The 12,680-nt window shown below is 49.7% G+C and overlaps 1 protein-coding gene across 4 annotated transcripts in view; it reads left to right on the plus strand.

The window, feature by feature from the left end:
* MYH11 (myosin heavy chain 11) overlaps positions 1-12,680 on the plus strand; it is a 109,268-nt gene that overhangs the window by 35,649 nt on the left and 60,939 nt on the right. For all 4 annotated transcript variants that reach the window (XM_032836229.1, XM_032836230.1, XM_032836231.1 and 1 more), the window contains exon 4: positions 9,041-9,068. In XM_032836229.1, the coding sequence (XP_032692120.1) occupies positions 9,041-9,068 (28 nt within the window). The remainder of the gene's footprint in view (positions 1-9,040; positions 9,069-12,680) is intronic.

A 12,680-nucleotide genomic window follows, 5' to 3' on the forward strand; every position in this document is an offset into this window, starting at 1 on the left:
CGCACCCCTCTGCTCCTGGACTCTGTCCTCTCTCCATCTCTGACCTACTGTGTCCCAGGTCCCCTGCTTGAGGTTCTCTACTTCCTTGGTGTCTCCCACACTCCCTACCCTGGTGATTCCCTCACAGTCTACACACGCTGCTCAGAATCACTTCAGCTGTGAAGACTTCGCATCTCTGTCTCAAGCGGCTGCAGAACCGACCCTCTTATCCATAGCATTTTGGGCAAACACCTATGGTAGCCTTTGCTCGCTTCCCGCCTTCATTTCTTTGCCCGTCTGACTCCCACCCTGCATCCCAGGCCTCTCAAAAACAGACTCAGTAGGTCCTCAGGAACTTTGTGTTTCCAGTAGAGGCTCAGGACGTGTTTGCTGAGTGCGGTTGTGACCATAGACAGAAGTGTTTTTGTTGCTTCTGTCTCGATTGCCTTGGGGGAGAGAGATGCAAAGGAGAAAGCATTTCTTGAGCACCTACTCTGTGTCAAGCTCTGTTCCTGGTACCTGGGATCAGGCCCAGCCCTTGACCTTCAGCTGCTCAGGGACCAGTAAGAGAAGCATTAAAAGCAGTTTTGTAACTTGTTCTCTTTTTTTAAAAAAATTAATTTATTTTAGAGAGAACGTGCGTGTACAAGCCGCGGGGAAGGGCAGAGGGAGAGGGAGAGGGAAACTGTAGCAGACTCATTGCTGTGCTCAGAGCCTGATGCGGGGCTCAAACCCAAGACCCTGAGTTCATGACCTGAGCCGAAAGCAAGAGTCAGACACTTAACTGACTGTGCCACCCGCACCCCCGCCCCAGTTTTGTAACTTCTGAAAAACAAATAGATCTATGTGAAGTTTAAGGAGGCAGGTCTCTTGATTCTGAGATGGTGTAAAATTAACATAGTTTATTTATTTATTTTTTAAAAAAGAGTTTATTTATTTAATTGACAGAGATCACAAGTAGGCAGAGAGGCAGGCAGAGAGAGAAGAGGAAGCAGGCTCCCTGCTGAGCAGAGAGTCCAACGTGGGGCTCCATCCCAGGACTCTGAGATCATGACCTGAGCCGAAGGCAGAGGCTTTAACCCACTGAGCCACCCAGGCGCTCCTAACATAGTTTATTTTAAAAAGCTTTATTGTGGTATAATTTATCATAAATCAGTCCATTCGAAGTATACAGTTCCCTGGGGCACCTGGGTGGCTCAGTCAGTTAAGCAAGTGACTTTGGCTTAGGTCATAATCCCAGGGTCTTGGGATCGAGCCCCACATGGGACTCCCTGCTTAGTGGGGAGTCTGCTTCTTGCTCTCCCTCTGCCTGCTGCCCTGCCTACTTGTGCTCTCTCTCTATCCCTCTGTCAAATAAATAAATAAAATATTTTAAAAAGTATACAGTTCCCCAGTCACTAGTGAGTTTACGGGGGGTGGGGTAGGGAATGCAGCATCAGCATAATCTAATTTTATGTATCTCTTACCCCCCAAAGAAAATTGTGTGCCAGTTGGTAGTCATTTCCTCCTCCTACCTCCAGTTTCACGGGATTGCTTGTCCACTTTCTGACTCTCTAGATTTTTCTGTTCTGCACACTTCCTATCAATGGCACGAATGCTACAGTATGTGGTCTTCGGTGACTGGCTTCTTCCCCGGAGTATCATGGCTTCACTGTCCATCCACATTGTAGCAGGTGTCAGTGTTAGATTTCTTCTTTCTGGCTGAGCTATATTCCATCATCTGCCAGAAGATTGTTTTAATAAATATACAAATCTATAATGACCAGTGTAAATGGTTCCCTCTTGAGTTATGCAGTGTACAACTTATACCATTGTCCATGGCAACCCTAGAGGGCGCATGCAGTGGAAAAGCCTCCAGTTTAGCTCTAGGAAATAGAGAGTCAGAGAAAATCATAGAGGAAGTGACTTTCAAGGTGCCATTTCAAGAATGGATTGGGAGTGGGGCATCTAAGTTGCTCAGTAGGCTAAGCATCCGACTCTTGGTTTTGGCTCACGTCATGATCTCATGATCACAGGAGATCAAGCTCTGTGTCCAGCTCGGTGCTCAGTGGGGAGTTTGCTTGAGATTCTCTCTCTCTCTCCCTCTCCCCTACCCTGTCTCCACTCATGCTTGCTCTCTCTTTCTCTAAAATAAATAAATAAATCTTTAGTAAAAAAAAAGAATGGTTTGGGGTTATAGTCCAAAGAACTGAAAACGAGTTCTCAAAAACCTGTACTTGAATGTTCAGAGCAGCATTCTTCACAATAGCCAAAAGGTAGAAACAATCCAAATGCTCATTGGCAGATGAATAGATACACAAAATATGGTATATCCATGCAAGGGAATATTACTCCGCCATGGAAAGGAGGGAAGTGTGGACATGTGTCTCAATATAAGGATGGACCTCAAAAATGCCACACTAAGTGAAACCAGACAGACACTGGTTGCTAGCAGTTCTGGGAGTGGGGAAGGAAGAGTGATTTGCTAAATGGGTTGAGAGCTTAGGAGGATAAGAATGTTCTGGAACTAGATCCGCATGAGGCACACCATGCACACGGCACAAGGCTGTGAACATACTCCACACCACCAAACTGTTCACTTTTATTTGGTTCATGTTGTGTGAATTTCACCTCAATGGGAAAAAGGAGGAGGAGAACGGGTCAGGCGGGACTAGGGTGCTGTGGGCAGAAGATGCAGGTACAAAGCTCAGAGGAGACTCTGCTTCCCACATTCAGAGGACTCTGCTCTCTTGTGTCAGACCCAAGCTTGGGCTCAGGAAGGAGGCAGAATGCCCCAGGAAGTCGTGGGTCAGCATGCGGTGCCTACATCAAGCCCTCCTTCTGCCCGTAACCTCAGCTTCCCACGCTTGGAGGCAGTGCGTTTCCGATGGGAATGTCCCCAGCCAGAGGTCCCCAGCCGCCCCCAGCACGGAGCTGCCCTGGCAGCTTCTGAACCTTCCCCAGGAGTCTGCTACCTCTCCTGGGGACCTGGTGGGGAAAGGCCCCAGGACAAGCGTCTGACCCTATAAATCTCTGGGCCAGGCTTCCCAAGACTGCTGGGAAAGCCTGTCCCTCTCCCTGGAGCAGAGGGATCAAGATAGCCTGTCTGTCCGTCCGTCAGTCTCAAAATCATTCCTTAAAATAGCAGAGGTTGTCTGGACCAGCCCCCTCTGGGCGGTGGCAGGGTGTGTGTCTCTCTCTCTGCCTGGCTCTGATCACAGGGTGCTCTACCCCTCCCCTACTTCCTGACTCTGTTTTTCATGGGTTTCCTATTTGGCTCTGTCCCTGGCGGGTTTCTCCTTTGGGTGGAAGTTGGAGGCACAGACATCCATATTCCTGAATTCCAGAACAAGGAGCTGGTGGTTGTGCCAGAACCGGACACCTTCCCCAGCAGATTTCTCCTCCGCGGGAGAGGTGATCCTGACTGCTGTCTCTCCCTGCTGTGCCCCTCAGAGATGAAAGGTTTTTCTTCTGTTTTTTGTTTTTGGTTTTTTTTTTTTTTTTTTTTCCTGCCCGAAGTCAAGGCATGGGCAGGGTTGGTTCCTTCTGGAGACTCTGAGGGAGAATCCTGGCTGCATCTGCCTCCTGGCTTCAGGTGGTGGCTGGCCATCCTTGACGTTCTTCGTCTTGTAGACACATCCATCCTGTCTCTGCCTCCTCCTTCATGGGGCCTTGTCTCTGCATCTCTAATCTCACTGTACTTTCTCTCAGAAATAAGAACAGTGGTCATGGATTTAGATGCCTACCCTAAGTCCAAGATCATCTCATCTGGAGATCCTTAATTACACCTGTAACCTGATTCTAAGTAAGGTCACCTTCTGAGTTTCAGAACAGACATATCTTCTGGAGGGGTGGTGGTGCTGCGACCTTGGGCAGGTCACCTTCTGCGCTCTGTCTTCCTCATCTGTAAAATGGGGGTGATGCTAGTGCCCACCTCCAGGGCTGCCATGGAAATTAAATGGGTTATGTTGCACCAAAGGAGCTCAGCGCAGGCGCAGTGAGTTGCAGTGAGCACTCCGGAAGGGGGAGCCACTGAGGGCATTGTAGGTGGTGGCTGTTTCTTTCCCCCTGGGTCCTAGACTTTGGGGTTACAGTGGTTTCCCTAAGAGCAATAAAGAGTATCTTTCCATTCACCACTTTTTGGTGAGATGAAGGAATGATTAGAAGAATCCCAAGCAGACTTCCAGCTCAGTGCAGAGCCCGATTTGGGGCTCGATCTCAGGACCCGGAGAGCAGGATCTGAGTTGAAATCAAGAGTCAGATTCTTAACCAACTAAGCCACTCAGACGCCCCATATCCTTCTTTTTTAAGACACAAAAGGCATATTGCCGTCTTTCCTAGCTATTTATTTTTTAGCTTAACGTATCTTAGAGTTCTGCATCAGTGGGTAAATATCTGCTTGGTCCTTTTTACTGGCTGCCTAATGTGCCCGTACATGGCCACACCAGTGTTTAACTATTAGGAGTTGTTTGATTAGCTTGTCTTCAGTGGATGGACCAGTCAAATGGTTTGCATCCGGTCTTCCGCTACTGCTGATGTTGTTACAGTAGACCGACTTAGTCACATGTGTGGGTGTTCCTGATGTGGATGTTCCTGGAAGGGTGTGGAGCAGCCAGGAATCATAGCAGAAGACGGCGGTGTAGGTAGGAGTCAGTGCAGCTGGACTGGAAGATGGGACTCCGTGGGGATGGAGTTCTGATGCAGAGAGCGAGTGCTCCGTCTTTCTGTCTTGCTCCTGGGATCCTTCTCCCTGCAAGGGCCTCCCCTTGGCCCTCAGCTCAGGGGTCAGACTTGCCTGAATGGAGCGTCTCCACACTCCTGGAACATGGTGCCCGCAGGCAGCTGAGGCCCATACTGCCACCTCAAGGTGGAAAACCTTAGAGCAAGAAAGAGGAATTAAGTAGTGTTTTGGTATCTCTGCCTTTTGTTTTGAGGTTGTGGCTCAAATGAGTCACCAGAATGCCCATCTGTAATCTGAGAGAAGAAAAGGAGAACTGATTCGAGGTGGAGCAGGGTTCATGGAACTTTCCCAGTCATCTCATTCATGTTGCCTTGTGGTGGGCCAGATCTTCCCTATGTGATAGAATTCCACCCTCTAGATATGGTCATTACTGTCTGCTCTATTCCCCAGTGACACACAGGAATGGCCTTCTCCAGTCCCATTCATCCATCCATCCATCCATCCACCCATCCAACCATCCATCCATCCTTCCATCCATCTTCCCATCCAGCCAGCCAGCCATTCGTCTCCCCATCCATTCATCCACCCACCCACCCAATTGTCCGTCCGTCCCTCCATCCATGCATCCATGCATCCATGCATCCATCCATCCATCCATCCATCCATCCATCCATCCGTCTTCCCATCCATCCAGCCAGCCATTCGTCTTCCCATCCATCCATCCACCCACCCACCCACCCAACTGTCCATCCATCCATCCATGCATCCATCCACCTTCCCTTCCATCCAGTCAACCATTCATCTTCCCATCCATCCATCCATCCATCCATCCATCCATCCATCCATCCATCTAACAATATAACTGAGCACCAACTATGTCCCAGGTACTGGAGATACAATGTTAAACAAAACGTATAAGCTTCTACTTCCCCAGTAAAGCTTGCTTTCTAGTATAGGGAGATAGACGATGTGGGCTCAAAGTGATGGTTCTTAGACTGGGTGAGGCAGGCATGCTGGGACAGATGTGTGGATTTGAAATCTGATTCTTAGGAAGTGGATCCTTCTATCCCAGAGGTCACTGCATACTGTGGTTCCTTCCTCCCACCTCGACCTTAGCACAGCTTCTTCGTGGCCTGGGAATTGGCCTCATGCCTTCTCTTGGCTTGGCCATGCTGGTCTCCCCAAGCTGCCTTGTCCCCAATGTCTTTTCTAATCTCCTGCAGCTATGGCCCCTCAGGACCCATGTCACATTTCCTATGTGCTCTCATACCAGGAAAGCAAGAAGAGCCCTCCCTCTGACCCATGGTGTTTCAGAACGCTGATTGGTCACTGAAGTGGCCATGTGACTTTGGGCTACCTAACCTCTGTTTCCTCAATGCCAAAGGGGGAAGGGGTCAAGATCAAAGATTGCACATAGAAGTGCCTGACGCTGCGTCTGGCCCAATTTGGGTTCAAATCCTGCCTCATCCACTGTTGTGTAACTATGGGCAAGTTAAAAAATTTCTGTGTGTCTCAGTTTCTTCATCTGTACAATGGGAATAAAAAGGCCTATTTCATAGGATATGTGAGGTCAGATTGTGTTAATGCAGGTCAATGCTTAGAACAATGCATGGCACGGAGAAGGTGCTAAGTATTACGTACTATTATGTGGTATTTTTAGGGCCGGCATCATGCCCAATATTTGGTAGATAACCCTTAAAGTATTTGTTGAATGAATGAATAAACAAGTCAGTTTTTCATGTGTATATCAAGTGTCCCCATCAAGAAACCTACTCCCCCCCCCCAAAAAAAAGCCCACTTCTTTTTTTTTTTTTCCAAGAGTTTATTTATTTATTTGATAGAGATCACAAGTAGGCAGAGAGGCAGAGAGTGGGGTGGGGGGAGAAGCAGGCTCCCTGCTGAGCAGAAAGCCCGATGTGGGGCTCGATCCCAGGACCCTAAGATCATGACCTGAGCCGAAGGCAGAGGCTTAACCCACTAAGCCACTCAGGCGCCCCCAAAGCCCACTTCTTCTAGGCTTGGGGGTGGTTTTTTCCAGAGCTTGCCAAGCTAAACTTTCTATGTCAGGAGCTCAGGGCTTGGGAGCTGGGGCCCGGAAACGGAAGGAAGCAAGGTCCAGAACTGGTTGCTTGTGCCTGAAGACTCCATGGTCCTGTGGGGCACAGACACCAGCAAACAGAAACAAGCAAACCTGGGACAGAGCATTCGGGATACGCAGGTGTTACAGTACCAGGAGTGTGGAATATCGCCCCTGTCTTGGGGACAGGCAGGAACCATTGAGTGGTCCTGAATTTCCATCTGGGAGGGACTTGGAGGCAGCAGAGGGATTATGGAGGAGACTGGAGGCTTTTCTCAGGGCTTACTCTTTCCAGCAAGGTTGATAATTTGTGATAGCTTGACAGTGTTGAAGGAGATTTACAGCCAAGCCATGCCCTGGTTCCATCGCCGTAGGGAAGGCTTCTTGGAGGAGGTGTCATCCTTTATTATTTTTTAAAAAGATATTATTTATTTATTTGAAAGAGAAGAGAGCACGAGCAAGAGTGCAGGCAGAGTGCAACGGAGGCATAGACTCCCCGCTGAGCAGGAAGCTTGATGCGGGGCTCAATCCCAGGACCCTGGGCTCATGACCTGAGCTGAAGGCAGATGCTTAATTGACTGAGCCACCCAGGCGTCCCAAGGGAGGTGTCATCATTGAGGCTGAGGGACCAGGAAGGGGCCAGAAAACAAGGGAACAGCCTGGACAAAGGCAGGAGTATGCTTGGGGCGGGGGTGGAGGTTCCATTGGGGCATCAGAGTGAAGGACCCAGGGGTGTCAAGGCTGGGGAGTCTCAGGAGGCCTTGAGTGCCATGCTCAGGCCTGTGGGCTTTATCTAAGAGCACTCTCTTTTAAAAAACAACTTTATTGGGCACCTGGGTGGTGCAGTCTCTTGAATGTCTGACTCTTGGTCTCTACTCAGGTCATGACCTTGGGGTCCTGAGATCTAACCCCGTGTCAGGCTCCACATTCAGTGTGGAGTCTGCTTGAGATTCTCTCTCCCTCTCTCTCTGCTCTGATTTCTCAGTTACGGTTAATTTGCCAACGGTCGAATTTGTCGGCAACTGTCCCCATATCCCTCATAGGGCAGGAAATGAGTTCCAGACCCTGGCTCCACACTCTGAGGCCACTTTAAGAGTAGAAGGTCGGGGCGCCTGGGTGGCTCAGTCATTAAGTGTCTGCCTTCGGCTCAGGTCATGATCTCAGGGTCCTGGGATCAAGCGCTGCATTGGGCTCCCTGCTCAGCGGGAAGCCTGCTTCTCTCTCTCCCATCCCCCCTGCTTATTTCCCTCTCTCACTGTGTCTCTCTCTATCAAATAAATAAATAAAATCTAAAAAAAAAAACCAACTTGGTCAGTTAAGCCTCTGCCTTTGGCTCTGGTCACGATCCCAGGGTCCTGGGATCAAGCCTCACATCCGGCTCCTTGCTCAGTGGAGAGCCTGCTTCTGCCTCTCTTTCTGCCTGATGCTCCCCCTACTTGTGCTTGCTTGTTCTTTCTCTCAAGCAAATAAAATCTTAAAAAAAAGAGTGAAGGCGATCAGTAATGTCTGCTTAATCACATTTCATCTCACGATGCCCTGTGTTCCCCACCAGTGTCCTCTGATGGTCAGCAACAGACAGCGATCCGGCACTTGATCTAGGAAAGGAATGTATGGAGGATGGTCACGGAGCTCCCGGATGGGGTGGGAAAATTAGAAAGCCTCAGAAGTGGCAGGAAGGGGCTTCTTGGGATCTGGGGGCAGGAACTACGGCCCCTCGGGGCTCTGTCTGACCTTTGTGCTCCCCCACCCTCTCGGCTGGGGGACCCAATGGGGACCAAGACCGTATATGATGGCAGGGGTGAGGTGGGGAGCATGTGTCCTAGAGGAACATGGGATGCTGTTCTTCCCAGGACAGGACACGCTACGTTTTCAAACCCAAACTGTCAACTACCCTATATTCCAGATGCAGAAACTGAGGCATGGAGGGGTTAAGACTGTTCGCCCAAGGCCACAGAGCTGAGAAGTGGCTGAGTGGGATCCCAGTATGTTCTGTCTGGCAGAGTGGGCTCCCGGGACACCCCCCGCCCCACAAGAGCTGGAGGGGCTGGAAAGCCCACTGCCTTTTGAACTCATCAGGCTCCAGCATCTTTCTGGGATTGCTTTCAGGACTTGGGGGTAGTAAAGAGCGCTGAAAGGAACTGTACTGTCCTCTTGGCTCTGCTCGTGTCCCCTGCACCCTGGGCGATGAGCCCAGCTGGCCCCTCACCACTTTGATGGAGCCAGTGTGCAGGAGTTTGGGGGGGCGGAGTGCGGGGAGGAGCCATCTCCAGGCCCTCAGCTCAGAGCTAATTCTAATTCATGGCCTTTTTCCTTTCTGTTCTCAGATCGAGAGGACCAGTCCATTCTGTGCACGTAAGTGGAACGCCTTTTTCCTGTTTTTTAATACGGTCGAGATCCAACCTGGCTAAAGAGAAAGGTCCATGAGGGCAGAGCTCTTTGCTGACCTTTCCAGGGGCCTCGCTCATATGTGGCACAGAGTAGAGATGCACTTGACATTTGCTGAACGGAAGTCCTCACGGGGAGGCAGGCACAACCAAACCATCAGTAGATAACCTGGTGCCGTCTTGTTCTACACCATCCCCCTTCCTGAAATGAGCATTTAGTGAGCACTTACTGCATGCTAAGCCCTGAGTTATTTACAGACAATTCCACTGGGCGCCTCCCCTAAGGCCTGGCTGGAGTTCCCTCCCAAGCAGGCCTCCTACTTTGATGCCACCTCCCTTATCCCTTCTGTTCTGCTTTTTTTTTTTTTTTAAAAGATTTTATTTATTTATTTGATAGAGAGATCACAAGCAGGCAGAGAGGCAGGCAGAGAGAGAGGAGGAAGCAGGCTCCCTGCTGAGCAGAGAGCCCGATACGGGGCTCGATCCCAGGACTCCGAGATCATGACCTGAGCCGAAGGCAGCGGCTTAACCCACTGAGCCACCCAGGCGCCCCTTCTGTTCTGCTTTTGAAGAAGACACACTTCTTGGTCAAAGCCTATAGGATTTTGATAACGCGGTGCGGTATCGAGGGGACACAGATAATCTCAAGAGGGCAGCCCTCGTGGTTAGGAGGTGGGGCCTTGGAGGCACAGGGCTAGGTCTGCTTTCCTACCTTGCTGCATGCCGGCAGTTCGTTCTTGGGCAAGCTGGGTATGTCTGCAAACCTCAGTCTCCTCGTCTGTAGAATGGGGCCATCAATTGCAGCCACACCCTGGGGTGGTTGGGAAGATTGAAGGGGCCATGTCAGGGGCGAACTTAGTATGGTTCCCGGCCCGTAGCAGGTACCACCTCATTGTTGGCTGGTTGTCTCATGCAGTGGTGGCGCTCTGCGGGGGTTTTGCTGAACCTTGCTTGCTGGAGGCACCGTGGGGTTCCGGAGCAAAGCCCAGGCTGAGGAAGCAGAATCCTGGCTGCTGTGAAGCTCTCTGCTTACGCAGATCCAAGGATCCCTGAGTTAGACCTCTGTGATTTTAGGCCACGAGTCAGCAAACTGTCGCCCAAGGGCCAGATCTGGCCCTCTGTTCTTACAAATAAAGTTTTATTGGAACACAGCCACACCCACTCGTGTCAGTCTGGCTTGTGGCTGCATCTGTGCTCTTACGGCTGAGTTGAGTATGCACAACAGAAATCATCTGTGTGCCTCAAGGGCTCAAATAGTCACTCTCTGGCCCTTTGTAGAAAAAGTTTGCTGACTTGCGGCTTCAGGCAAATCAATGAACTTCTCTCTACTTCCTTTTGCTCTTTTTTTCCATTCTACTCTAAAGACAAAATAAAGTTTTTAATTTACATTAAATTGAAATGCAAAATGCATTTCACAAACACATATATTTTATATTTAATTTTTTCGTAACTGTAAGAGTAAAGCAGATAGATACCCGGAAGTGAGCAATGGGAAAACTTCACCCACAGTCCCCTGCCAAATTTGGCCCCAGTAAACCTTGGTGTGGCCCCTTGTTGCTGTTGTTGCCCTTGTCGTTGTTTTTCCAGGCAATTTTAAACATAAGCATGAACTCAATCGTGCACATACATGTTTTTCTCCTGTTTTTTCCCCCGCTTGACTTTCCACTGACGTTGCATTTCCGTGTTATTTACAATCCCTTCTATGACTATGGACCCTCTGTAGAGTTAGTGAAACCCTTGACCAGACCCCAGGTGTGAAGCTCTTAGGTCACAGAGAGAGAGACAGAGAGAGAGGGAACACAAGTAGAGGGAGTGAGAGAGGGAAGAGCAGGCTTCCCACTGAGCAGGGAGTCCAATGCGGGGCTTGATCCTAGGACCCTGAGATCATAACCTGAGCCGAAGGCAGACGGTTAACGACTGAGCCATGCAGGTGCCCCCTCTTAGGTCATTTTAAATTTTATCCTCAGGGTGATTGGGTGGCTTAGTTGGTGAAGCATCTGCCTTCAGCTCAGGTCATGATCCCGGGGTCCTGGGATCGAGCCGCATCAGGCTCCCTGCTCAGTGGTGGTCTCTCTCTCTCTCTCAAATAAATAAATAAAATCTTTAAGAAATAAATAAATGCATATTATACCCAAACAGGTATATGATGATGTCCTTCTTTGTGGGCAGAACTTCCTCTGTGACTCCTCAGCCTCTGTCTTTGAGGAAGGAAGTAGGATCCCAGAAGCAAAAGTTGCATCTGGTCTAAGGCTCCTGATTCTGGAGTTTGGTTTGAAAAAGAACTCACGAAAAAAGAAAAAGAAAGAAAAAGAACTCACGTTTCCCTGACCTTATTTGCCTGGCACTGTGGTTGGGATTTTGGCTGTGTGTGCACATTATTGTTAAATTACTGTTATTATTTAAGTGGAATCACTTAAAAAAATAGAATATTTTTGAAATGATTTTAGATTTACAAAAAGGTTGCCAAGATAGTGTCAAGAGTTCCCATATCCCACCCGCCAGGTCTCGGTTTCTCCTATAGTAACATGTGACATCGCCACATGTGTCCCACTAAGACAAGAACCGGCATGTTTTCTAATGTCCTTCTGTTTCGTGATCCCATCCAGAATGGCATCTCGTCGTCATGTCTCCCTACACTCCCCTTGGCTGTGACGGTTTCTGACTTTCCTTGTTTTTCATGACCTTAACGGTTGCCTTTTTTTTTTTTTTAAGATTGTATTTATCTATTGGAGAGAGAGAAAGATAGAACGTGAGTGGGGGAGGAGCAGCAGGAAAGGGAAAAGCAGGCTCCCCACTGATCAGGGAGCCCCACACGGGCCTCTGTCCCAGAACCCTGGGATCATGTCCTGAGCCAAAGTTAGATGCTTAACCGACTGAGCCCCTCAGGCACCCATGATAGTTTTGAGGGCTGAGCGGGGATTTAGCCAAACACCCCTCAATCTGGGTTTGTCTGATGTTGTTCCAGGACAGTAGACTGGGGTTACAGGTTTTGGGGAGAATGGCACCGAGGTGAGGTGCCTTCTTCATCCCACCATTTCAGGGGGTACATCCAACCCACATGACCCTAATGTGACCTATCCTAAGTGATGTTAAGCTTCATCACCTGATTCATGTTGGGTCTGCTGGGTTTAGTCATCATGTCCGTGTCAATGGTGGCTTCCCCAGGAAGGTTATTTGGGGGACCATGACTGCTTAAAACCAGCTCAGGTAGCCCTGGGGCGCGGGTCCTTCTAGACTTCTGTTCCCATTTTTGTCTGAACATCAGTTGCTGAATGACAGGTCCGGGAGCCTGATGGCCTGGCCTCACCAGTGGGGCGGGGGGTACTCCTGACTCAGTGGCAAGATTCCTGACCCCGGGGTGCAGGCCTTTTGGCAGAAACGCATCTGGGTTACCTGGTGCATACAGAGGTTGGAGAAAAGGCCCTTGGTCTCAGCTCGTGGGGAGCCTGAACTGGGCTGGAACTGCACCCACCCCGGCACAGGGGTCCTCAGGCTGTTTGCTGACTCTGCTGACTGACAAAGTAAAGCAGTGGGGAGCTCTGGGGTCCCTTTGGCCCCTAAGTGACGCTGTGACAACACT

This window comes from Lontra canadensis, unplaced genomic scaffold, assembly GCF_010015895.1.
Source record: "Lontra canadensis isolate GAN:19392208 unplaced genomic scaffold, GSC_riverotter_1.0 scaffold91, whole genome shotgun sequence".
Lineage (NCBI taxonomy): Eukaryota > Metazoa > Chordata > Mammalia > Carnivora > Mustelidae > Lontra > Lontra canadensis.